The sequence below is a fragment of the Aulonocara sp. 'chitande type north' Nkhata Bay genome, linkage group LG10, assembly GCF_057382095.1.
Source record: "Aulonocara sp. 'chitande type north' Nkhata Bay isolate Kocher_YH1m ecotype deep benthic linkage group LG10, A_spYH_male_GT1.1, whole genome shotgun sequence".
Classification (NCBI taxonomy): Eukaryota; Metazoa; Chordata; class Actinopteri; order Cichliformes; family Cichlidae; genus Aulonocara; species Aulonocara sp. 'chitande type north' Nkhata Bay.
In genome coordinates, this window is record NC_141353.1 from 15231316 (window position 1) to 15255057 (window position 23742).

The window sequence follows — 23742 nt, forward strand, 5'->3', positions numbered from 1 at the left end:
TAAAAGTCAACAAGTTATAAAGCGCTATTTTGAAATCATATCTGAACCTGATGAGCAGCATTTTCGGGGACTTTTTAACCAAAGATAAATAAGCTTGCGCATTACCCCCATATCCCACACCCAGCTCGTTCAAAGTGACACCCCAACCTGGTGCTCTTTGTTGGCCATAGCACAAAGTTTCATCAGTCCTTTAGTCAACATAAATTTCATGATAACATAATCTTTAGCATGTTCATCGCAATCGTAGTGCTCTTCCTCAAGTGTTTTATTCTCAAAAGAATCAGAGTACAATATTAAGTCCTGATGATGCTCTGACTCATTTTACTGTGAAACGAAACTAAAATGTTCAACAACTTTCTGAGCTCTTTGTCCTCTGAGATTGCTCCATTGCTTTCTGAAAGACAGCTCACAGATTCTGAAGCTCCAGGTTTCATCACTCTCCAATCAAAATTAAAAATTAACTGAACCAGCAGCAAAAGAAGATCCAAACTACGCTTCACATTTGATAAATACTGTCATTAATTCCCTCTTCCTGTCTTGTTTCCACCACGATTGAAAAACAAAACAAAACAAAAAAACAAAACATCATACTTCTTGCACAGCTCTCTCGTAGTATACTTCAAGAAAAGTTTCCCCATCTGAAATATGTTTTCCACATTATTCCCTTGCTTATTATACATCAGTGTACAGTTGTGCTTAGCGCTGTTGTCAGTTGTTTTTTGTGCCAAATTGCAAAAAACTCACCTTGTTCACTATTAAAACCTCTAAAAAAAAATTTCTGTAACTTTGCTCTGCTTTACTTCAGCAGCATCAGGTAATGTTCATATATTGATTCATGGTTTTCTTCAGTTTTTGTTCAACTGCAGAATATTTCTAAGGCTATCTGATTTAAAAAGCCACTCCAGGAAAATCTCCTTTTTTCTGTGTTTTATCCTCAGTTACTTTGGCATAAAGACATCTGCTGTGATGCTTACACCAGCCTTAAAAGCTGTTGTATTACAATAAAAGACCCTGACATCACTTTATAAAGTAACAATTCTAATTGTTACAAACTCAAAAAAAGATTCCTACTAGTATATTTCTGGCATGCATCAAATTTTAAATATAAATGAATTTTGAAATATACACTGCTTCTTATGTCAAAGTCTGTAAAAATAAAGAAAGAAAGAAATCACACATAACCCTTGCTACTATTCACTCCACTGTCCAACAGCAAAATCAAACCAATATACAGATATTAATAACATATTATTGTAATAGTGTGACTATGCAATTTATAAGTAGCCATAGTCATAATCAAAACAACAAACATCTCAAGTTTTGAGATAATTGCAAACCCTCCTGGCCAATAACCACACAAGCTGTCCATGCAGGAAGGCTGATAAAGGAGCATGCACAAAATTCAAACAAATTTAAGCCATAATGAAACAAATTAAAATAACAGTGCGCATGCACAAATAAGGCATCAGACAAACACTTAAAGATCACAGATCTTTAGGACCACATCCAAAGAGCAATTGCTTTTCTTTTTTATAAATAAATAAATGTGTAGATTCTAGCCAAATCTACATTACAAAAAGGAAAAAAGGAGGGCCACAGCAATCATAGTAAAAGGAGTTGGCACTGTGGCCCTAACAAGACCGACCAGTTCTGCTTAAATATTCAGTTTCCCTCATGTACAGAGCTTGCACAACAGTAAGAGGCAGATTCTTGAGTCAGTACAGTATTTCTGATGAAGTTCTCACTAAAACAACTACACATATAAAGTTGCATACTAAAGTGTGTATAAAAAAAAAACCCCAAACAGATCAAGAATACCTATATTTTCTTTTTTGCTTTTTCTGGAAAAATGAGAACAATGGCAAGAAAAATGATGATTATGTCTTCTACAGAAATAGAGTGCTCACTGATCTGCCTCTCTGACTGCTGTGCATGCTCCTGACACAGGGGCAAAAGCTGGGGACTAGTTGCTCATGGCCTACCCTCCTCACTTAGCCGTGAGGAATGAAGCTAATAAAGACAACACCAAAGCAATTTTGGTTGCTCTGATAGTGAAAATACCCTCCCATATTCCTCCTAAAAAACTAGAACTTTGTTAAATTGGTCTAATACAGTCCTTTATTAATACTAATCATAGAGAAAAACCAAGATAATGTTTAAGTACAACTTGATGTTAAGTACACGCAGTAATTAATTTTGGTGCTAGTTAAGCAGTATACAGGACACCAGAAAATGCTTTCAAACTGTGAAAATTGGCTAAATCCAACATTACCTAAAAATTTAAACTAGCTTAGCCTTGCCTGAGTGCTAGGAAAAAGTTCGCCAGCACTTGTGCCATACATTACTTTGCAGCATCATAACTTTGTAAACATTTCATTTATACTTAGGGATTCAAATTAAGTCAAAAAGTTCTTACCGTTAGTGCAGAAATTAAGTCCATAGCTCAAAGATGAACTTAATCCAAAAATTGCCAGCTTAACTGTCAGCTTTGTCCAAGGGCGCGAAATGAAGAATGTTCCAGAATGGGGGGACGAGTTTGAGAAAACCTCATGATATTTCATGAAATAATGCGAGATTTCGAAAAGCACTCCTACATGGAGTGAAATTTTTTTCCCACTCAAATGTAAAACCATTAGTTTTATTTTATTAAGCGTCTTACAATTTTAAGTCGCATCTGTTCTTTGTGTTTCACTTATATTAATATATTTTATATGTATATTTTGTTATTAATTAAATATACATATGCTGCCTCTGGCATAATTTATTATCAGTTATTTCATCTTAATTCATGTTTATACTTACACATGACTAATAATTATACTTAACTAAGATCGTTAAACTCAGTTGCCTGTTCATACAACTTCCCATATGTTACCCATATGGTGCCCATAGAATATAGCCCATCTGGGCTGGCTCAAGTGGGTCCTACTTGGCTAACCCAGGTGGGTCTCAGATTGGATGCCCATTGTAAGCCCATCCCCACTTGGAACCCCCATAGCCCATGTGGGGCCCACATACTGGTGTTTACTGGGAAACGTTAGAACAGGCTTTTCCCCGCAGCACGCTGTGTAATAAATACTCACAATGAAAAAGGCGGCTGTTACAACTTATGTCTAAAAATGTATAGTTTCATGCATCAGTTAAAACACTCGACTCCAGCTACATGACGCGCAGTTAGAAACACTTCCCGCAAGTCGAGCTGCCCGAGATTCACAGAATTTACAGAAAATGTTACATTTTTGTGATTTATATCGTTATCGGACGATAGAATTCTTATATCGGGATATGAGATTTTGGTCATATGGCACAGCCCTAACTTGCAGAATACATTGTGCTATCAGACAGAATTGCATGCTCTATCTGATTTTCTGTGATAGCCATCTCCAAATGTACAATAATGCATGACTTTATCAGAATGATTAGAGTCGCACTGATTGTGAACACGGAAGTCAAAGGCTTCTATTTTGAGTGAAAATTATTTTAAGAGAAGAAAAGTTTAATTTGAGCCAACAAAATCCATTGCTGCCTGCAAGAAATGTATTTCAGTGTTTGCTATTATCCATATGCACACACAATAACAGCCCCTCTCGCTCAGTTGTTGGGATTTGTTCTTGCTCAGATCTCTACTCTGTCTGCTAACAGACATCTGCGGACCTGCTCTCAACATTTCTGCACCCTGCGCGCTCACCTCTTTCTGTACACCCTTATAAGCAGGGGTGCACATAGGTGGTCTGCAGGTGCGCATTCGCTGTCAAAATAAAAGAGGCGCACCAGATAAGAAGTTGCATTGTTTGCGTACATAAGATTTTCTGGAGGAGGACAGGCATTTGTTTAGAACTCTTAAAGATGTCGAAGAAGCAAGCTCCTTTAAGCAATTACTTTGGTGTTCCTCCACCTCCAAAGAAATGTCAGGAGTCCAAACCACAAAAGAAGCTCGTATTCTCGGAAAAGTGGTTGCAGGAGGTGAGCTGGCTTCAAACAAATGATGAACGCACAGAGATGTGGTGCAGAATATGCCGTGAAAATCCCACTCTAGCGGACAAAAACACTGCCTTTTATATGTACGCAAATCCGCATTGCAACTTCTTATCTGGTGCGTGTCTTTTATTTTGACAGCGAATGCGCACCTGCGGACCACTTATGTGCACCCCTGCTTAGAAGTGTGCCACAAAACCAACCAATCACAGACTTGGATGCAAAAAATTCTCATGGCTGTTTTGGTCACCAATAGCTCGCTAGCTACTGCATTCCGGAAACACTGTCCAGAATGTAGCTAAACCCAGTGGAGTGGTTTGGTTTAAACTAGATTAAAACCATAATGGTCTTGAAAAATAATATATTTTAAAATAAAATAATTAAACATAGTAACCGAAAATGGGTTTAGCTACATTCTGGACCGTGTTTCCGGAATGCAGTAGCTAGCGAGCTGATTGGAGACCCTAACAGCCAATCAGTATTTTTGCATCAAAGTCTGTGATTGGTTGGTTTTGTGGCACACTTATAAGGGTGTACAGAAAGAGGTGAGCGAGCAGGGTGCAGAAATGTTGAGAACAGGTCCGCAGGTGTCTGTCAGCAGACAGAGTAGAGATCTGAGCAAGAACAAATCCCAACAACTGAGCGAGAGGGGCTGTTATTGTGTGTGCATATGGATAATAGCAAACACTGAAATACATTTCTTGTATGCAGCAATGGATTTTGTTGGCTCAAATTAAACTTTTCTTCACTTAAAATAATTTTCTCCCCAAAATGCAACATTTGCACTTGCAATTTTTTTTTTTTTTTTGCGTGCATTTAGAATAGAGGGACAAAAATAACGGCATAGTAGTGCAGGTCATCTACTAATGGCCATGTTGGCGGTTTGATCCCTGGCTTTTCCAGCCTTCAGTCTGCATAGCACAGTATCTACGGGCAAGATACTCGCTCCATTATTTTTGTGCGATTTAGAGGCACACTAGCCACTTAATGTATAAACATGTGCCGATCACTCTTTTAATAAGCGTGTCACTGTTTAGATAAATGAATAACAAACATGTAGCACCAGGTTTGCTTCCATAAATAGAACAGGAGATGAACAATTAGCATGAAACAAAGATCTAATTATCTCTTTTGTTGACAGTACAAATGCCAAAGTGCTCGCAAAAACTCGAGTGGCAACGCTGACTCTGAGGTGGGTATGAAAATGTTATCTTAAAAGATCGTGTAAGTGTTAATGCTGCGTCCCATTCTGAATTGGATGTGAATGTTTTATCCTCAGGAGGGTTTGCGCAACACTGATTTCAGCACTACCCTGACAGTGTTTGGACTTAAGCCAAGATCAGGTAACACATATGTCCTTGTTCTTTAAATGACACTGTCTGAATCGTTTGGCTCAGTGCTTTTCCTTTTCACTGGAATGATTGTCTCGGGGGTTTCTTGGGCATAAAAATAGTAACAAAAATAAAGTCAGTCAGACGGTTAGAACCCATCCTTCCCGTCGATTTGAAAAGATAATAAAAAACAAACTGCTGAAGTGATATAAGTACGTTACATTTTACATGTTGTGTGGATATGAAAAAAGATCTCTCTCATATGTTCCAATTTCATTGAGCAAAAAACAAAACAATAGTGTTTACTTACTAAAAAAAACCCTTCTAAAGACATCATAGGTAAAATAAGCAACTCTGTCTAAAGGATGTGTTACCGCGGAAAACATCGTCGATGCCTATATTTGTTGAAATGACAATGTTAAGAATGCCTTGTTTTCACACTGAGTCACTTTTTTTTAAGGTGGAGTCTCGTCATTCTTTCACAAGAATTAGGGAGGGTTTTCTAAAGAACTGCTGGTCTGCATCCCCATAACCAGCTTTTGGATACAGTCATGAAATCTTCCTGGATGTACAAATAAAACTTGTTTTACGTTGACAGGAGGATAATAAATCGTGAATTAACCTACTGAAAAAAAACAAAAGCAAAAAAAACAAACAAACAGTGTCGGGGGAAAAATCACATCTGCCAGTTTTCAATAAGGATTAATGTGACAACCTCCTGACTGCATGTTCTCTCTGACTATAAATCTCAAAGAGCTAATCCTTGCCTTGCGTAGACTGCAGTGCCAGCTGAGCATTTTGTAATGCATGTCCACAATCTGTTCGCAATTTTTGTAATCTTGCATCTGTACACTGGCGATTTTAAGTCACACGATCAAGATGTGATTGAAGTGCAGACTTTCATCTTTAATTCAACTGGCTTAACAAGTCTTTCTTTTTAAGAACGACCTTTTGTTTGTCTCCTTCAGTTGCATCAGTGTCTCTTTGGGCCTCATATTGAAGAAGAAGTTTTATTATTATCCAGTGCACAGCAAAAATAATCGCAGCGGTTTACACTGATCAGTAAAATTAAGAAAGTTATTGGAATTCTAATAAAAAATAAGGAGCATAAATTTTTACAAAATAAAGTGCATCGAAGGAATACGTTAGAAGTGACCATGAAAGCCCAAGTTGTACTAATGCCTTGTGCAAAGGTCTTTAAAAAATTTAAAAGGCTTAAAGGTTATGGCTAAGCTGCTCACAACTGTTTTGGACAAAAGTCTCCAATGAGCTTTGATGCACAGTGCTGAAGCAGAATGCTTTGCTGGTGTTGCTTGACCTCTAACCATCACATTTTACTTGAATGAGATACTCAGTGTGTGTCTCAGGTTCTGCCTTGGGGCGGTTTCTGCCTCGTATCTGTCTGATCTTTTCCTTTCTTTTCGGCTGCTTTTAACTTCAGGTCGTCTTCGACTTTTCTTGATTATGGTGTACTACAAGGTTCTGTCTTGGAGGCTTTACTGTTGCTGTACCTCCTGCGTCTTTAGCACATTTTGACAACGTTCAAAGACGTTATTTATCTCTTTTAAGCCCCAGGATGTTTCTGAGCGACAGATCTTGCATAGTTGCTTAGACTCTGTTAAAGGTTGGTCGGCTGACAGTTCTTCTGAAATTGAAGAGGAGAAAACGACTTTTCGTATGTGACCCTGAGAGATTTTTACCTAAGATAATTGAAACTCTTGGTCGCTTCCACATTTGCTAAGTGTTAACTTTTGATGTTTGCTCTTCCCTAAATCACTTAATTATTACCAGGTTGAGTCCTACTGTGTCACGCTGTGAAATGGAAGTTCTTATTCATGCCTTGATTTTAATCAGGTCTGGATTATTAGAATTTGTTGCTGGATTATTAACACAGCTTCTGTGAGGCTGGGAATGAAAGGAGACAGTGCTTTTGCAATAGTAGCCCCAAGACAAAACTCTTCTATTGTTTTATTTACATAATTTGTCATGGTATAGCGAGGGAAGAGGCCTCTTTTGGCAATGAACAGACTATCGTCCAGTCCATTTTGAGCTTCTGAAAACTGGAATATGTCATAATATCAAATATCTCTACTTCCTAAATAGTTGATGTAACATTTTTGATAAAGCTGAAAGTCTGCACTTTAGTCACATGTTGGCTGTTTCATTTAAAATAATTTCATTTAAAATATGCAGGCATTTTCTGTAGTTTAATCCATAAAGTGTTATACTTTTTTTTAGCCTATATATGGTTTGCAAATTAACTACTAACAAAATACAAACTTTAACACCGATCAGAGTATCATGAAAAAGTATTTTGACATATTTGTCACAGTTAAATGTTTTAGAACAGCGGTCCCCAACCTTTTTTGCGCCACGGACCGGTTTATGCCCGACAATATTTTCATGGACCGGCCTTTAAGGTGTCGCGGATAAATACAACAAAAAAAAACTAGTACCGGTACCGAAAAAAAGGAAATTTATTCATAACACACGTGAAAAGACCCAGGAAAACCGAGTTAACGATAAAAACGATAACAAAATAACGCTGAAAACCGATAAAAACCCTGAAAACGACACATTTCACACCTGAGCCTCAACTCTCGCGGCACGGTACCAAACGACTCACGGACCGGTACCGGTCCCAGGCCCGGGGGTTGGGGACCGCTACACTTAGAACATCAGCACATTTTAATAGTAGATAAAGATAATCTGAGTTGATACAAAATGCATGTTTTAAACGATGATTTTATTAATTAAGGGGAAACAAGCTATCCAAGTCTGCATGGTTCTTTGTCCAGGGTTGCCCCATCCATAGCAGTAAGAATTGAAATCAAACATTTATGAGAACTTGCCATCACTGTGGAGGAATTTTGCCCAGTCTTTTTGTTATTGTTGGATCATGAACTCTGAAAGACTCTCAGGTCTTTCGTGACCTCCTGGATGAGTCTACGATGGAGTAATTTTGGTCCGCTGGCACACTCCTGGCAAACTTCACCACTGTTCCAAGTTTACCTCCACTGAAATTAGCTTTGTAAAAAATTTGAGCAGTCGCAGTAAATTCATGATTTAACAAGGGCGTCAGGTAGCTTTGGATAGCTTTGTTTTCATTAATTTACAAAATCATATAAAAACTGCATTTTGTATTTAAATGCAAAAAATTCTGTCTGCTTTATTTGGAGTGTTTTTTAATTTTCTTTTAAATTTACCTGTTATATGTTACCTGGCATACGGTGATATTCTTTGAATTGGCTCCGATTTTTATAAAAGCTCTTTTATAAAAGTCTAAGGAGGTTGGAAAGAAAGTGACTGGACGTCTTTAAGTTTCTTGAAGACGTTTCACCTCTCGCCTTGCTTTCTTCCCACGCTCCTTAGATTACAACAACAACATCTTTGATGACTGAGAACCTGCAGAGACTCTTTGATAAAAGTAAAGAAGACCTTCACTGACTAGGAAATGAAACTAAATCAGCCAGACTGTGTCTCGTAAACCCAAAGGAATGGGGATAACTTGAAATAAAGGAAGACATGCACAAGCACACTGTACGCTTCCTACTGTAAATACAGATTTAGATTGTATCACAGCCACACCTAATTCCAGGTAACACACAGCACAGATTGGTTCCTTGGACATTGTTGGGATTTGGTCTTATACAGTAAGAGCTCATATTATTTGATAGACTTTCACATTAACTCTGCATTTCTATTGTCAGACTGAAAACGAGCAGGTGGCCTGAAATTGAACTGAGCGACTGTGATGTACTAAATACTTTTTTTTTCTGTTCTTCTTATTTCCTTTGTGTGTTCTTTGGATTGTTACCCCCATCTGTAATTTTAGCCTTCACCAGAGGAAGCCATCAGGAGATCAGCTCTACAGACCCGAGCTTCACGATGAGAAGGAAGATGGAGCACTTGAGAGAGGAAATGGAGAAGATAGGACTGTTACGACAGGTCAGATGCCTTGCAGCTTATTTATGCCTTTGCGTTTGTACGAGTCATGGAGTCATACAGAGGCCAAAGCTCAATAGATCCTGCTTTTGTTTCAGTGTTTACGCCTTCGAGCTAGACAATTGCTTCTTATCCAGCCTTCCTGCTTAGGAATACAGATTCATCATGACTTCACTTGGTTTCCAAGGAATTAAGAAACACGCTGAGTCTAAATTGACTCATCTATTTATGCTGGGGCTATAGTGACGGAGGGATGGGTGTGGAGGGCTGAAACACTTTTGTTTTTGCTTATAAAAATAATTTAGGAATCAGGGTGGGCTGGGCATGCCTAGCTGGACCTACAACCTACTAATTCCAACATAGTTGGGAGGATGTGTGAAATTTAAATAAAAACAGAATGCAGTGATTTGCAAAACTCATAAATCCACATTTTATTCACAACAGAACACAGAAAACGACAGTTAAACAATGTTTAAACTGCGACACGACATCATTTTAAGAAGAAAAAATGGTCATTTTGAATTAAATGGGAGCAACACATGTCAACAAAGTTGGGACAGAGCCATGTTTGTCATTGTGCAGCATCTGCTCTTCTTTTTTTAACAGCAGGACTTTTGGGAGGGGAATGTTTTCCTGTTCTTATCTAATAGTGGACTCAAGCTGCTCAACAGTCCTGGGTCATCAAATGCTGGACTCCAGGCAGGCCAACTCAGCACCCAGATTGTAGTAGATGCAGTATGTGATTTGGCACTGTCTTGTTGAAATATGCAAGTTAAAAACAAAGAAAAATATGTTATCTGGAAGTGAGCGTATGTTGCTCTGAAGCCTGTATATCTTTCAGCACTGATGGTGCCTTTCCAAAAGTGTAAGCTGTCATCAGAGATGGAGGTTTTCTTAACTGAACACTAATAAAATCCCACATCATCCCTCTCCTGTTTCATCCACAAAATGTGGCATCCATGTTTTCCGAAAAGAATTTCTAATGTTGATTTGTGCGACCACAGAACATTTTCTCCACTTTGCCTCAACCAATGAGCTTCGGTTCTTTGCATAATAGAGCTTTAACCTGCTTTTGTGGATGTGGCATGGCAAACTGTGTTCACAGATGTTAATTTTAGAAAGCATTCGTGAGCCCCTTCAGTGATTTCCATGAGAGAATCATGCCTGTTTTAAATGGAGTGCCACCAGAGGGCATGTAGATCAACAACATCCAGTACAGACTTTTGGCCTGCGCAAAAAAATGTCTCCAGATTCTCTAAATCAGGGGTCCCCAACTCCAGGCCTTGAGGGCTGATGTCCTGCAGTTTTCAAATGTGTCCGTGATCCAACACAGCTGATTCAAATGGCTAAATTACCTCCTCAACATGTCTTGCAGTTTTCCAGAGGCCTGGTAATGAACTAATCATGTGATTCAGGTGTGTTAACCCAGGGTGAGATCTAAAACCTGCAGGACACCGGCCTGGAGTTGGGGACCCCTGCTCTAAATCTTCAATAAAAATATCTTTCATAAAATAGTAAAGGGCCTCAATTTAAATGTTTGATATTTTTCTTCCATTGTGAACAAAATACAGGTTTATGAGATCTGCAAATCATTGCATTATCTTTTGATTTACGTTTTAAACAGTGTCTCCAATTTTTCCGAACTGGCTTTGTAAGTACACTCTTACTGTTCCCACAGGAATTAAGAAGGTGTGCAGCTGGGTTCTGCTAACCAAATGCACTTGATTAATTCATCATCACCAAATTTGAGCACCTCAATGAAAGTCAACGTTTTGGCATTCTTCTCGCCTGGAGTATTCGGGCATTCTAACACATGATGGGACAAGGTCCCAAAGTCACACTGAGCAATGATCAGAGATTCTGCACAAACCCCAAGAGGTACAACTCACATGTAGCTCAGAGAATCCTTGCAGCTAACGAGGCATTCAATGCCAAGCTGTGGCATGTGTTTGCCTATTTACTTTTGCCATTTTCAAGCAGCCCTGCAAGAAAGGGACAAAGAAAGTATCAGGGGAAAGCGAATGATCAGGTTAACATTGTGGTTTAGTAGTTGCACACATGCCCGTGCAACCTGCTGTGTCCCATGGTGCTAAAGTGAAGTAACGTATTTGCTTGCAAACCATCTGTACAGAACCAGAGGTGTAACCAACAGTCAGCATGTTGGAGAATGTCAGACACACCTAAAATATGCGAAGCATGCACAGTGTCGTTGGCATGATAATAAACATTAGAAGAGAGCAAAACACATCAAAATGACTGGCTAGTCTAATTCTAATGAAAAGCATTAGAGATGCAAAGTCTCTACAGGAGAGGCTAAAGAAAAATAATGCTTTCATTTTCTTAATCAGGCCAGGTTCATGAGGTGATGAGATGACAGTGGGGAAGAAAACAACCTGTCATCACTTGTCACAGAAATACAGGCCGGTAAAAGAACCGCTATAAATTCAAGGCGTGCACAGCATACTTGTGATAGCATCACACACTGACAGATGTTTTATACAATACCTGACAAAAGAACTCTTTGTCAAACCTGCCAAAACATCTTTACAAAAGGAGAAAAAAAATAAACAAGGGCACAAAGTAAAAGGGTGTTCCAAAACTGAGATGAAAGTCCTTAACAAAAGGAAAACAAAGTAGGCGTAGGTGACACTTTCCGTTATGGAAAAAGAACAGACATTACTTTGAGAAAAACAGCACTCCTTAGACTCGGAGTGTTCCCGTGCCTGGCTCTACTGGGTGTTAGGCCATCATAGCATTGAGGTGAACCTCTTTTTAAAGATGTTGTCAGCGAGAGGATTCTCGCCTCATTTCCAAGAAAAGTTGCGGAAGCAAAGTGGTCTCAGGAAGCGAGCTACGATACATTTGATCTGTTCGTTAATGATCAGATGATGAGAATAAAAAATTGAAGGCAGATGAAATGACTTGAATAAGTGGGAACATTAAGCAGAGAAGAAGACAGCCACCTGACAGCAATTGCTAACTTGGTTGGTATTTTAAAATTGACTGGGATTTTTGCAGTGGGTGGAATTTTTTGATAACAGCTGAAGGTTACTGGAAGTGTTTTTGCGTGCTGTAGCAATGTAGCCATGGTAAGGAAGGGCTGATTAATCTGAGGCGAGAGCCTTCTGAACTCAGGCAGTGGTCTGTTAAGCAGGAGTGATGGCATTTTTCCACACATGGAAGAGCTTTGGATAATTTTATAGAGCAGTGTCACACCTTCCACCTAATTGATAGGAGCTCATACACAATTTACACATATAGATCTAAACTACTGGGAAAATTATAATAAACACATAGAGTCTAATCAGAAATGTACTTTTAATTAATTTCTGATTGACCTGAAATGTATCAATAAACAAATAGTGTGTTTGATTCACCAGAAGTGTCTTTGTCAAAGTGCCGTTTACTCCTTCAGGGTGGTTGAAATGTGTGTTTGTAGGCGGTCTTGGAGTCTGAGACAATCAGCTCCAGGTTATGGGTCAATAAATAATCCAGGTTTTGTTCTTGAATCTTGTTCAGAGTTGCTTTGTAATGCGGTTAGATTCCTGTTTTCTGGCAAGGGTTTGTGATCTTACCTAACAGTCTAGTACAGAGTACACAGCCTGTCTTTATTTTATTATTTCCCTTGGATTTACATGTTGGTGTTGGGTATGAGCTTCCGTGTTTGGTTATAAGGGAAGTATTTAAATTCTAATATTTGAAAATTAAGCCAGGTGGTCATTTGTCCTAATGGAGACGCCTGTATAAGTGAAAGAAACAGTTTCCACGGCTGGATTCAACCCATACAAGTGGCTTCTTCTTCTCTGACTGAAGTGACATTTCAGGGTGTGCTTGTCCGTGCTGGGGTGAAAGCTTAAATTAGACTGTGGACAGAGCAGTTCACTGTTTGGGCAGCCAAGAGAACTTTCATTTCTAAAAACATAATCATTGTCATCGCTGGTTAGAAATGCTTTCCAGTCCAAGCAAAAGGTCAAACGGAAACAGATGGACTTCAGAAAAGTTACAGAAAGCAAAGCATCACACCACAGGAGCAGAACAGTGCCTTATTCATGAACTTCATGGGAAATCCAAAACACGTTCGAAAGCATGCACAAAAACATTCAATGGTAGACAATTGACTTCAATAACATTACCAGTTTCTTCAACTGCTTTGGATATATTGCAATGATAAACAGTAACTTTCCTTCTGATTTCCCACCTGAGGCAAGTATCTAATTCTTCTGTCACTCCTGACTCACAGCAAATAGATAAACCAAGAATACCAAGAAGTATTTGTTGGATTTTGTCCAACTCTCTTCTCTGGCAGCAGTACTAACCCACCCATTCATACAAAAACAAACAAATTGGTTATGTGGGAGATATTTAATAAAGACATAAATAACACTCTGCAGATCATCTGATTAACAGGGAGTGATTATCAGAACGCACATGCTCAGGTGTACTGGAAGCAAAAATAATATAGCTTAGTAGATAGCAAGTATTAAAAGGAGGATTTAATATGATCTTTCAGAGTTGCTTAACTTTCATTAAGCTGCGTGTGGTACACACCCAGGCACTTACCTCAGATCATTAACTGATTACACTCTCGTGAACCTTTGGTCCAAAGAAGCTGTTTGGCTAAATACAGTAATTAAAACTAACAGAATGAAATGAAAGCGAGAGGATGGAGAACCCGCTGTGAGTAATTGATTCAATGTTAATAAATTAAACACCTTTTCTACTCTTAGTGCGTTTTGTGTGTGTGTGTTTGCAGAACATTGAGTCCAGGCTCAAGGTGTTGCTTCCGGATGATGTTGGAGCAGCTCTAATGGACGGAGTTGTCCTTTGCCATTTAGCTAATCATATCTGTCCTCGGTCTGTTGCCAGCATCCATGTACCATCTCCTGCAGTGGTGAGAACACCCCATCTTCCAAATGAGTCTTTTTTTAAAAATTGTTAATGCCAAGAGTTAGAAATTCTCATGAATTTATTGGTTATAAAATTTTTGTCTGCTTAGCTATGTGGATTTTGTTCCGCTGTGAGTTTAATTAACTAAAATGATTGATATTTGGGCTTCCAGCCAAAGCTTAGCATGGCCAAATGCCGGAGAAACGTGGAAAACTTCTTGGATGCCTGTAAGAAGCTGGGTGTCCCACAGGTACTAACATTAACCATTTAACACTTTCATTCAGGCATTTCATACACGCTTCACTTCAAACACCACTTAACCTGTATTTATTTTGCAATATATTCTGTGAAGATTTATTACCTTCCATGGTGATATCCACCGTTGGGCTCTGAAGCACAAGTTCCATACAGTTTCTGCAAGTTATATCATGCATACTCACTGGTCTGGTTTTTGCCTTTATCCTTGATCCTTCTCCAAATGAAGAATTGCTGTCATAATAATGAAAGACAAATATATTCTATTTGTCTCTGGTCAAATCTGCCTGTCAGAAAAGCTTATAACAGTTAAATACTGTCTGAAAACCCCACCTTTCTTTTTTATTTTTCTCTGAGAAAAATTAACAAAAAGACATCTCTCTGTTGACTCAGGACAAGCTGTGTCTGCCACATCACATCCTAGAAGAACGTGGCCTAGTGAAAGTGGGTGTGACTGTGCAGGCTCTGCTGGATCTCCCCACTTCTAAGCCCACGCAGCTCTCGACTGTTTGACACGAGCCTCAGTTTTGCATCAGACCTGCACTCGTGCAGGATCACCTCTCTACCAAGCCCAAACCTTCTTCCTCATTACCAGGGACCAGAGATCCCAGTGGGGCGAGGACACAGTGGCCCCATGGGTCTTTTGGAGTTGACTTTTGCCTGACTGAAACAGGAGACAAGATGTCTAAATGCTTCTGTCTCTTCATATGATGTCAGCTACCACTTACCTCTCTTCCATCACATTTTCACTCTTATGCTGTTCCTATTACTGGGGTCATCCTGGATGTGTGTTTTCTAAGGTGCTGAGCTAAAACTTGCAGAAGAGGCACACACGACGGTGAATCTAAGACATTAAAGGTTTGTGCGTCCTTCTTTCTAGTCACTGAGTCTGCGAGTGTCAGCACTGACCAAGTGGAAGTGAGGAAATGACAGACACATAACTCACTCTTTCACTGGAAAGGACTAGGCTGCCTGTACTGAGGGACCTTATTGGGTCCTTACACTTGAGTTGCTCTTCTTACTTGTTAAATTTATTTTCTCAGTGAATTTTTTCTTGATTTTTGTTTTCATGGTTTTACACAGTCTTCATCAGGCATGCAAGGATGATATCCTGTTTTGAGCAGCTAAGCCTGATTCATCAATTGTTTTGTTTTTGTAATGCATTTAGACAGTGCTTTTTGAAAGCCGGTGTAATCTAGGAATGAATTTAATGTTATTATCATGCAGACAGAGGACTTTCCGCCTGTTTTTCTGGTGCAGTTTCAACACCTTTCGACCATAAATCACATCTGCATGCACCAGGGGACTTGACATTTGACCACTGTGATAATACGAACTTGGCTTTTGCCAAAAGCATGATATCTTGTTTTGTACTGTAGCATTTTTTCACCGCGTTTTTTTTTTTTAAACTCTAGGCCATTCTCGATTTTACCTTTTCTGAAGCTTTTGATACTTTGCTTCCAGCTGTTTCCAGTTAATGCTTGCCAGTTATGTGAAATTAGCAGCACAGATCTGCCGTATTGTTTATATTCTATGTGAATATTGTTTGTGAACGGCTGACTGATGGGTGCCTGGATCCGAAAATGGTTCAGGGTGCCCTTACAAACTTCCCACGCACGGTATGGTCTTATTTTCCCACTAAGCCATCCTGTTTAGTGTGGTTTCTAATACACTTTATTTCAGGGAAATTCTATTATTTATCTATTTATTTACTTGTTTTAACTGTGTACATTTTTGATTTGTGTGTCTCTGTCCTCACTATCTGCCCACATGCAACTGAAGATGTTAATCTAATGTTTTCCAGCAAATGGAAAATGACTAAAAGCTTTTAACTTTGGCACAAATCTGTTCCATATGGTGGATCTGAGAGTTCAGTTCACTGCCACATGAGAAAACACACGTCAAAAACAGACAAAACACAAACCAGAAATTGAAACCATAAACTAATCAAGTGATCTGAAGAATAATTTTCTTTATTTTTATATAAACACATTTTTTAACTTTATTTCTCAGACCATGATTTGCAGCCATGGCTAAAAAGAAGTTCATCATCTATCATTTCTATGGTTAGCAGGATCATACCAGGATGTAATTTTAAAAGTATAGTTCTTTTCAGGTCTAAAACTTAACCCTGGAGAACCCATGGGGTCAGATCCGACCCCATTGGTTTACTAGGGAACCCATGGGGTCAAATTTGACCCCATGGGTTCTCCAGGGTTAAATAACCCTAAGGACATATTAATACATGACATAATACAATGTTATTTAACAAAAAGGACGCCAGAGTGCAGAGGCACTTTGGAATTCTGGCCCACTCTTCTTTACACGCCACAGGATTTCAGTCAGGTTGAGGTCTGGGATTTCTGTTGTAGATTCACTTACTGTTGCATGACCCGGTTTTGGCCAAGCTTTAGCTGTCGGACAGGTGACCTCACATAATTGACTCTAGAGTACTTTGGTATACAAACAAAACAAGCCCAAGTCATCACTCCTCTTCCACCGTGCTTTTTAACAGTTTAAGGTATGATACATTTGAGTTAATCTTATCTTATCGTATTTTCTTTTTGCCAAATGTGGTCCACTTTAGTCTCATCTGTTCAAAGGGCATCATTCAAGAAGTCTTGTGGGTTGCACACATGTAACTTTGCAAACCTAAGCTGTCCGCCATGGTCTTTTAAAAGCAGAGGGCTTCCTCTGGCAAGCCTTCTAAACAAACTTTATATGCGGCATAAAGTTGTTGTCACTTTGGTGATGTCTCCTTGGCATTGAACCAGTTCATACCTGAGTGCTCCAGACCAGAAAACTGTCAAAGCATCTGCTTTTATAGAGTTTAGGAATAATAAGCAAGGACTTACTTCTGCTACATTAAGGCTTACTTTTTGTTAAATAAATAATGATATGGTGTATCATGTTATCTGTTATTGTTCATCTCCAGATGTGCTTACCTCATTTTAAGACCTGCGATGGACAGATTTAATATATTTTGTCCTAATGTGCAAAACCTTAGTACAACACAGGGGTTGTACTGTCATTTTACAATGACTGTGTATACACTCTGTGTTTAAAACACAGTTTTAATTAAAACCTAAAGTGAGGTTAATGATTGGATTTGCATTAAATAGATTACTGGCAAAAGACTACACGATCTACTAAATATGGGCTAACGCGACATCCCTAACCACTTCATAGGGCCAGGATACCCAGTTCCCTAATCTGACAGAACAAACAAAGAGAAAACTTGGTTAATGATCGGTAACTGACTTCACTAACTTCGGGTTTCTTCACTCGCAGCCATTAGAAACAAAGTATGATGACCTAGTTCACACCATTCTCACACAATAGCTTTCATGCAGCCAACAGCCACAGACTTCACTGAAGGCTAATTGATTCTAAATTTGCATGCTGATATGACACCAGTTAAATTACTTCTGACAGAGAAGTCTTTGATAGCGCAGCTATGGCAGTCTCGTGTTTTAACAAGGTCTCTCTTTTTACCACAGAAACAAGTTGACAGGGTGGTTAGAGCAGAGTGATGTCTGGTGAATATGTGGCGGATCACAAACCTGTCCTTTTTTGGTGAGCCTTAGCTTTACTAGCTTAACGAGCCAAAGGCTAAAAACTAATGTGAAAAAACATTTGAGACTGGAGCAGAACATGTAGAACTACTGTGCCTCAGAGGAGGGATAGCTTTATTTATTTATTTGTTCACTTGTAGGTTAACTTCTCTGTACAGGATAATTTATGTTGTTGTTAACTTAAACTGCTTCTATGCCGATGAGCTGCATCTCCGATTGGCCATCTTACTTGTGGAGAATTTGCTCAGATGCAGTGGTCAAACTTCATGAAAGGAAGTATAGAGACTTGCACTTCTGGTTTGATTCCAGGATACGAGCGTGTGTGCCAAATTCTTGGTTTCCATGTTACTGCTTTTCACCTCACGTTAATAACCCCAGTGTCTGAATTTGAATGGTGTTCATGAGAACCTCTGCTTCCTCTGAATAGCCTGTATTTTCCCCCCTATTGATGCTATGGCGTCATGTTCCAGAGAACAGATATCACACAGATAAAAATTAAGCTTCCAGTTTATCAGACCTTGAGTGTAAAATATGCATAAACCATCACAGAATCTCAGGTCAAACATTTTACTTATGCAGATAACTTTGAGTCTTTATGAATGACTGTACTGTTGGTCACTGGGTGATGTTTCCTGGTGTGTCATTTGGAATGTGGTAGTTGTTCTTTTTCCTGCAGGGCTCTAGTTAACAAGCAAAGCAAGCAGCAGTCAGTGAGCTCTCTTTTAAAGTATCTACTGTATGCATTCACCAAATGTATTGCCGTGCAGAATCCTTTATTCTGAAACACAATCAAATGTAACAACTGAAAAAATAATACGTAAAATAATAATATTACACTGTGGTAGCCTGACAGGAGCTTTTTGGGTATATCTGATGGTAGCTTTCTAACTTCTTATCTTTAAACAATAAGAATAACTTGATACCTGAACTTACCTTACCTATAGATACTGTTACAAATATTAACAATGGTGCAGAACTTTAGCTAAGAATGTGTTGCCTCATCTCTGTCTTTTAAATTGCTGCACATATTCTGTTGTTTTAAATAATGCAGTTGCTCTCAAATTTGAGGTCCTTTGTGTGAAAAGTGAAAGGAAAAATAGAATTTTGTAAACAAACTAGAATACATTTTCATGATTTTGTCACTCGTGAAGACTGCCTGGGGCTGGGACACATAGTGTGTTGAATATCTCACCGCATAGACAATGTTTTGTGGCTTTAATCATTATTATCCGGTTACTGATGTGGTTTCCATGGAATTCGACTGAGATCTTCAGATAATAGTGACTCATACAGGTGAAGGAATATAAACAGAGGATAATTTTCTCTCCTGTGGGGAGAAGAGGTTAAACCACGTGATACAAGTAATACCCTCTGCTAATATATGTGCATCTACAAGTCATAAAATATTCAGTAATAGCAAATTAAATTTTCACCACACCTTGTGGAAAAAACCGTTTTCATATAAATCCAGTTGGAAAAAAACACTCACACACCCTCAGAGTTCTTTGTCCTCAAGATTAGCACAAGGCAGGCCTTATCCCTTGTGTATTAGAGGAGTAAAGAACACAAAGAGGACACTGCAACATAAGATTAGAGAAAGAAGCGCACGATCCCTCTAGCCCTTTAGCTTGGCCCTACCTTAAGGACTCTAATCTCCAATACTTTAGCAGGGATTTCTTCAGGGCAAGCATGGACTGGACGAAATAAATGTAGGGACTGATTCCTCTTGACATATATGAATAGTGTTCAGAGGCAGGTGTTAACAAAGGTGAACGTGATCTTTTTTGCACTGTTTGGAAGTGTGAAAATGTCTCTTTCTGTAACTATTGCTTGATGAATGTCTCTCATCATTAGTGAACATTGTGTTACCTCAGCAACTGATCCATCCGCTGTTTTTTTTTTTTTTTTTAATGTTTCTTATTAGGCCTGGGGGCAGGTTTATGTGTTTCTATAGAACAGCAATGTACAGGATGTTTTGGAATAATGGGAAAGTCTGCTGCATACTTACTGAACAGCTTGCAATATGTAGAATTCATATGCATACACGAAAAGACAGTGGTGCTGATTTTTATTTTGTAATTTTGTATGTGATAAATCCATTGCCGTGCCTAAGTATCTGTTATTGGTTTAATTGGTTACGCTCGCCATGATTTAACGTCTCACAAGTGTCGTCTCGTTAGGAGAAAACAGTGAAATAGTGAGTTATGTCTAAATGCTACACTGCCGAGAGAATTCACAATTCATGTACATAATCTGGTTTTTTTGTATTTAAAACTGGTCTGACGCATGCAAGACTACAAAATCACTGAAGCTAAACCTGTGTACATATCATCTGTGTAAATTCCAAGGTTTTCTTATAGCGAACATGCTGAATCTAAAAATAAAGTGAAATTCTTTGGAGCTCAGTCTGTGCTGTCTTCATTGCTTTCCTTTCATTCACTCACCAGTAGAGCACATGTACACTCTCAAGTAATGTTATCTGGGCCAGATTGCATCAGCAGTAATTAATTTCAATTATAGAACCGGTTTCTTCAGATTTGTTGCCCAAGTCTTTGATGTGATTTAACCAAACCTTGATAAAGCTTATTGTTAGGGCTGGATCAGGTGTGTCACTATAAGTTCTGGCTGCTGTGGGACTTGATGTGATGAACTGAGTGACTCTTCTCCACACGCTCTTATCACTCTGCACGTGTTTACAAGTGGAGCATGTGATTAAATTATTTTCTTCTTCCTGCCTTAGCCTGTGTTTTCTCTCTCTCTGCTATCGTTGTATCAGTCTATCTTTTATATCATCTTCTGTTCTCTTTCCTCTCACACACAATCAGTCACACCAGATGCCTTTTAAAAGGATTTTTCATCCTTGTTTGTTCATAAGGGTGTCTACTAATTATTTGGGATTTCTCCCAAGTCTTTAATCTCCAGTGTAAAGCGTCTTGAGGTGACTGTTGGTTGCAGCATATATGTCTCTCTTTTGTCCTGTACCCATAACATCACCCCCAAGTGGCTGTATATATATATATATATATATATATATATATATATATATAAATAACTGAATTGACATAGGAGCCAAACGCAGACACTGAAGCTAAATGGAATACCAAATAATCTGATAACCAAATCCAATATTACGTAACAAAAAGGTGGAAAACCCCAAACTACGCACGAAAGGGAAAACAGATGACAGGATATGGACAAAGGGTTGGGAAGGACTATATATACACAGAGGATTGACTGTAGAATGACATTTTCAAAGTACAACAGGAAATAACCAAAAGTTATTTAACTGCAAGTGAAACAGGAACAGTAGACACTACCATAGTAGGAATGGGAAAAATTGCTAAAAAAATAGTTTGGGCTTTGCTTAAAATTAACATGAAGGCAGTATACAACAGGTTGCAAATCATTTATGCGCTCATATTTAATTAACAATGTTAAAAAGACAAAATATCAAGTGTTCAATCTGAGAGATGTTGGTTTGGGAGAAATGTATAAGAATCAGTCAGAGACACACTTGCACTTATGTCAAATTGCTGTTCTTTAACAACATTTTAAGTGATTACGAAAATTAGGTCAGTTGCTGTAGTTGTGAAAGCAAAAATGTTTCCCATTCTTCCTTGTTTCTTATCAACTTCTCAGCAGCTGTGGGTTTACTTTGTTATATTTTTCCAGTGCATAATGCACTACGTGTTTCTGAGTAGCACTCCGGTTTCATTCACTATAGAGTCGTGCTGCTGTTGCTGTAGAATCCTCAAAAACAATGTTGTCTGTGTGGCACTACCCATTCCAACATGTGTATATACTTTATTTCATGTTAATGGTGCCTGCATACCTTTATGGAAGCTTTTAAACCATGCATTTATATGTCACATTATATCTTTTTTTCTTTAGCTTGGAAAGCTAACTTTAACTTTTTTTTATTTTTTTTTATTTGTCAAACCACACAATGGTTTCCTTCTTGCCTCGGTCCCTCTTAAATGAACTCAAGCCTGGCATTGGCGCCAGTGTTGCTAGACCTTTTCTTTCTTTGCATGACAGTGGCTTGCGTTTGAGGATCAAATGCAGTTACAGTGTTCCAGGACTGTTTCTGAGTCAATATGCTAGTCTTTAAATGACAATATAAACCAGAAATTATTTTATGGCCTTAAATATTATTTATGCCCACAGTCACATTGCAGTGTAACAGGGGTTTAAATGACTGCATTCTGCTTTAAGTAAGATTTTTCTGCAGCATCCTGATGTTTTTAAGTTTTGAAGCTGTGCTGTTTATTGGAAATAATGCGTGGAAATGTAATTCCACACAAACACAGACACTTTGGGACATAGATTTGTACTTTTGAACTTTGTACTGCAAAGAAACGTTAGGTCCTTTTATCTAGAATTTAGTACGATTTTTTTTACAGTTGAAACACAGGCACATACATGCAGAAACTAATGTGTTACTGCATGTGTTTTTCCCTGGAAAACAGGGTTGAATTTGGCAGGAATTCCCGATACGCTAGCTCCCAGTATTCAACAATAAGCCTGTCACTGTTGTTAAGGTTCAAAATATTGGGGATGGAGACAAGAGAAAAAACCACAATAACAACACTGGTCCGGCCGGGTTGAGTCAAACGATGATTTAATGATCACACACGTGGGAGATGGACACTGATGCAGACAGCCTCAAAATCTCAAAATGGTGGAGCATTGCTCAAACTTTTATAGCCTCTGGTGCCTCCACCTTATCATAAAAAGCCTAAACATTCACATGCTCTCTCTCACACAGCGCCTGAGCTACGACCTTGGCTCCCTGTTTATCTGCTCCTGCTGAAATGGGGCAGAAAACTCCAGCACACTCTGTTCTCTTCTACTCAGACAAATTAGACAATAACCTTCTGCGAACAGTATTTCTTATAACTCAGCAATATAATGCATCATAAAACAATATCATTCATTCACAACAAGTCAGCAATTTAATGTAATGCAAATCAGTTTAACTAATGCAATAGTTATCAGCTTCTTCTAATTCAGGAGAATAATGCAAACTAAAACTACATAATAATTCACAATCTTTAATTAGGGGTATAACATGGCATAAAATAATATCATAATTTTACACTGTATAGAGTCCCTTTTGAGTCTTAATTTTGTTTTTCTTTGGCCGTTTCATTTTCTTTTATAGTTGAACATTTGTTACAGGAAATCTTCTCTCAACTACAGAACCTCAAAATGTTTGAAAATTGAATAAGTTTCACCAAAAAATAGAGATAATAAATAAAATATCAAGTTTAATATTGAATTATATATATTTGAACAGCAATTTGGTAAATAACTGAAGAAATGATTCAAACTTTGTTTTTTCTGCACATTTCTTGTTTAAATGAATTACATATGTCATACCTCTCTTAAAGGGCATTGTCAGTACCATGTAAACGTGTATGGGCTGATTGTGGAAGCCACTAAGTATGCAGGGATAATAAAGGCAGGAGGTATGCTGACAGCTTTCTGAGGGCCAAACCTGTGAGGGTACTTATGGTATTATATTGCTATTCATAGAGTCTTCACATTTTAGGTATTGGCACAGACACATCTTGTTTCTGAAGAGCAGGTCTTTAATTTTAATGTCATGGAAGACCAAGGACTGAGGAAACTGAGGAAACCGAAGAAATCCACCATGGTGGTCTTCCTTGGTTGCCCTACCTTTCAGTATTTCTTTTGCTTTCAATGGCACATGATGAAAAATGGCAGCTCCAGACTCAAAAGGTGATCGAAAGCTAAATACAAATACAAGC

At 38.5% G+C, this 23742-nt stretch overlaps 1 protein-coding gene across 3 annotated transcripts in view; it reads left to right on the forward strand.

Annotated features, from left to right (window-relative positions):
* Nucleotides 1–20361, forward strand: part of lrch2 (leucine-rich repeats and calponin homology (CH) domain containing 2) — a 41879-nt gene extending 21518 nt beyond the window's left edge. For 2 of the 3 annotated variants that reach the window (XM_086308530.1, XM_086308531.1), the window contains 6 exons: nt 5117–5167; nt 5255–5318; nt 9142–9254; nt 14005–14142; nt 14311–14388; nt 14787–16577. In XM_086308530.1, the coding sequence (XP_086164656.1) occupies nt 5117–5167; nt 5255–5318; nt 9142–9254; nt 14005–14142; nt 14311–14388; nt 14787–14906 (564 nt within the window). In that variant the 3' untranslated portion in view covers nt 14907–16577. Of the gene's footprint in view, nt 1–5116; nt 5168–5254; nt 5319–9141; nt 9255–14004; nt 14143–14310; nt 14389–14786; nt 16578–16608 lie in introns of those variants that run through there. The other variant, XR_015131269.1, reaches the window with a different exon arrangement.
* Nucleotides 20362–23742: the final 3381 nt, after the last annotated feature.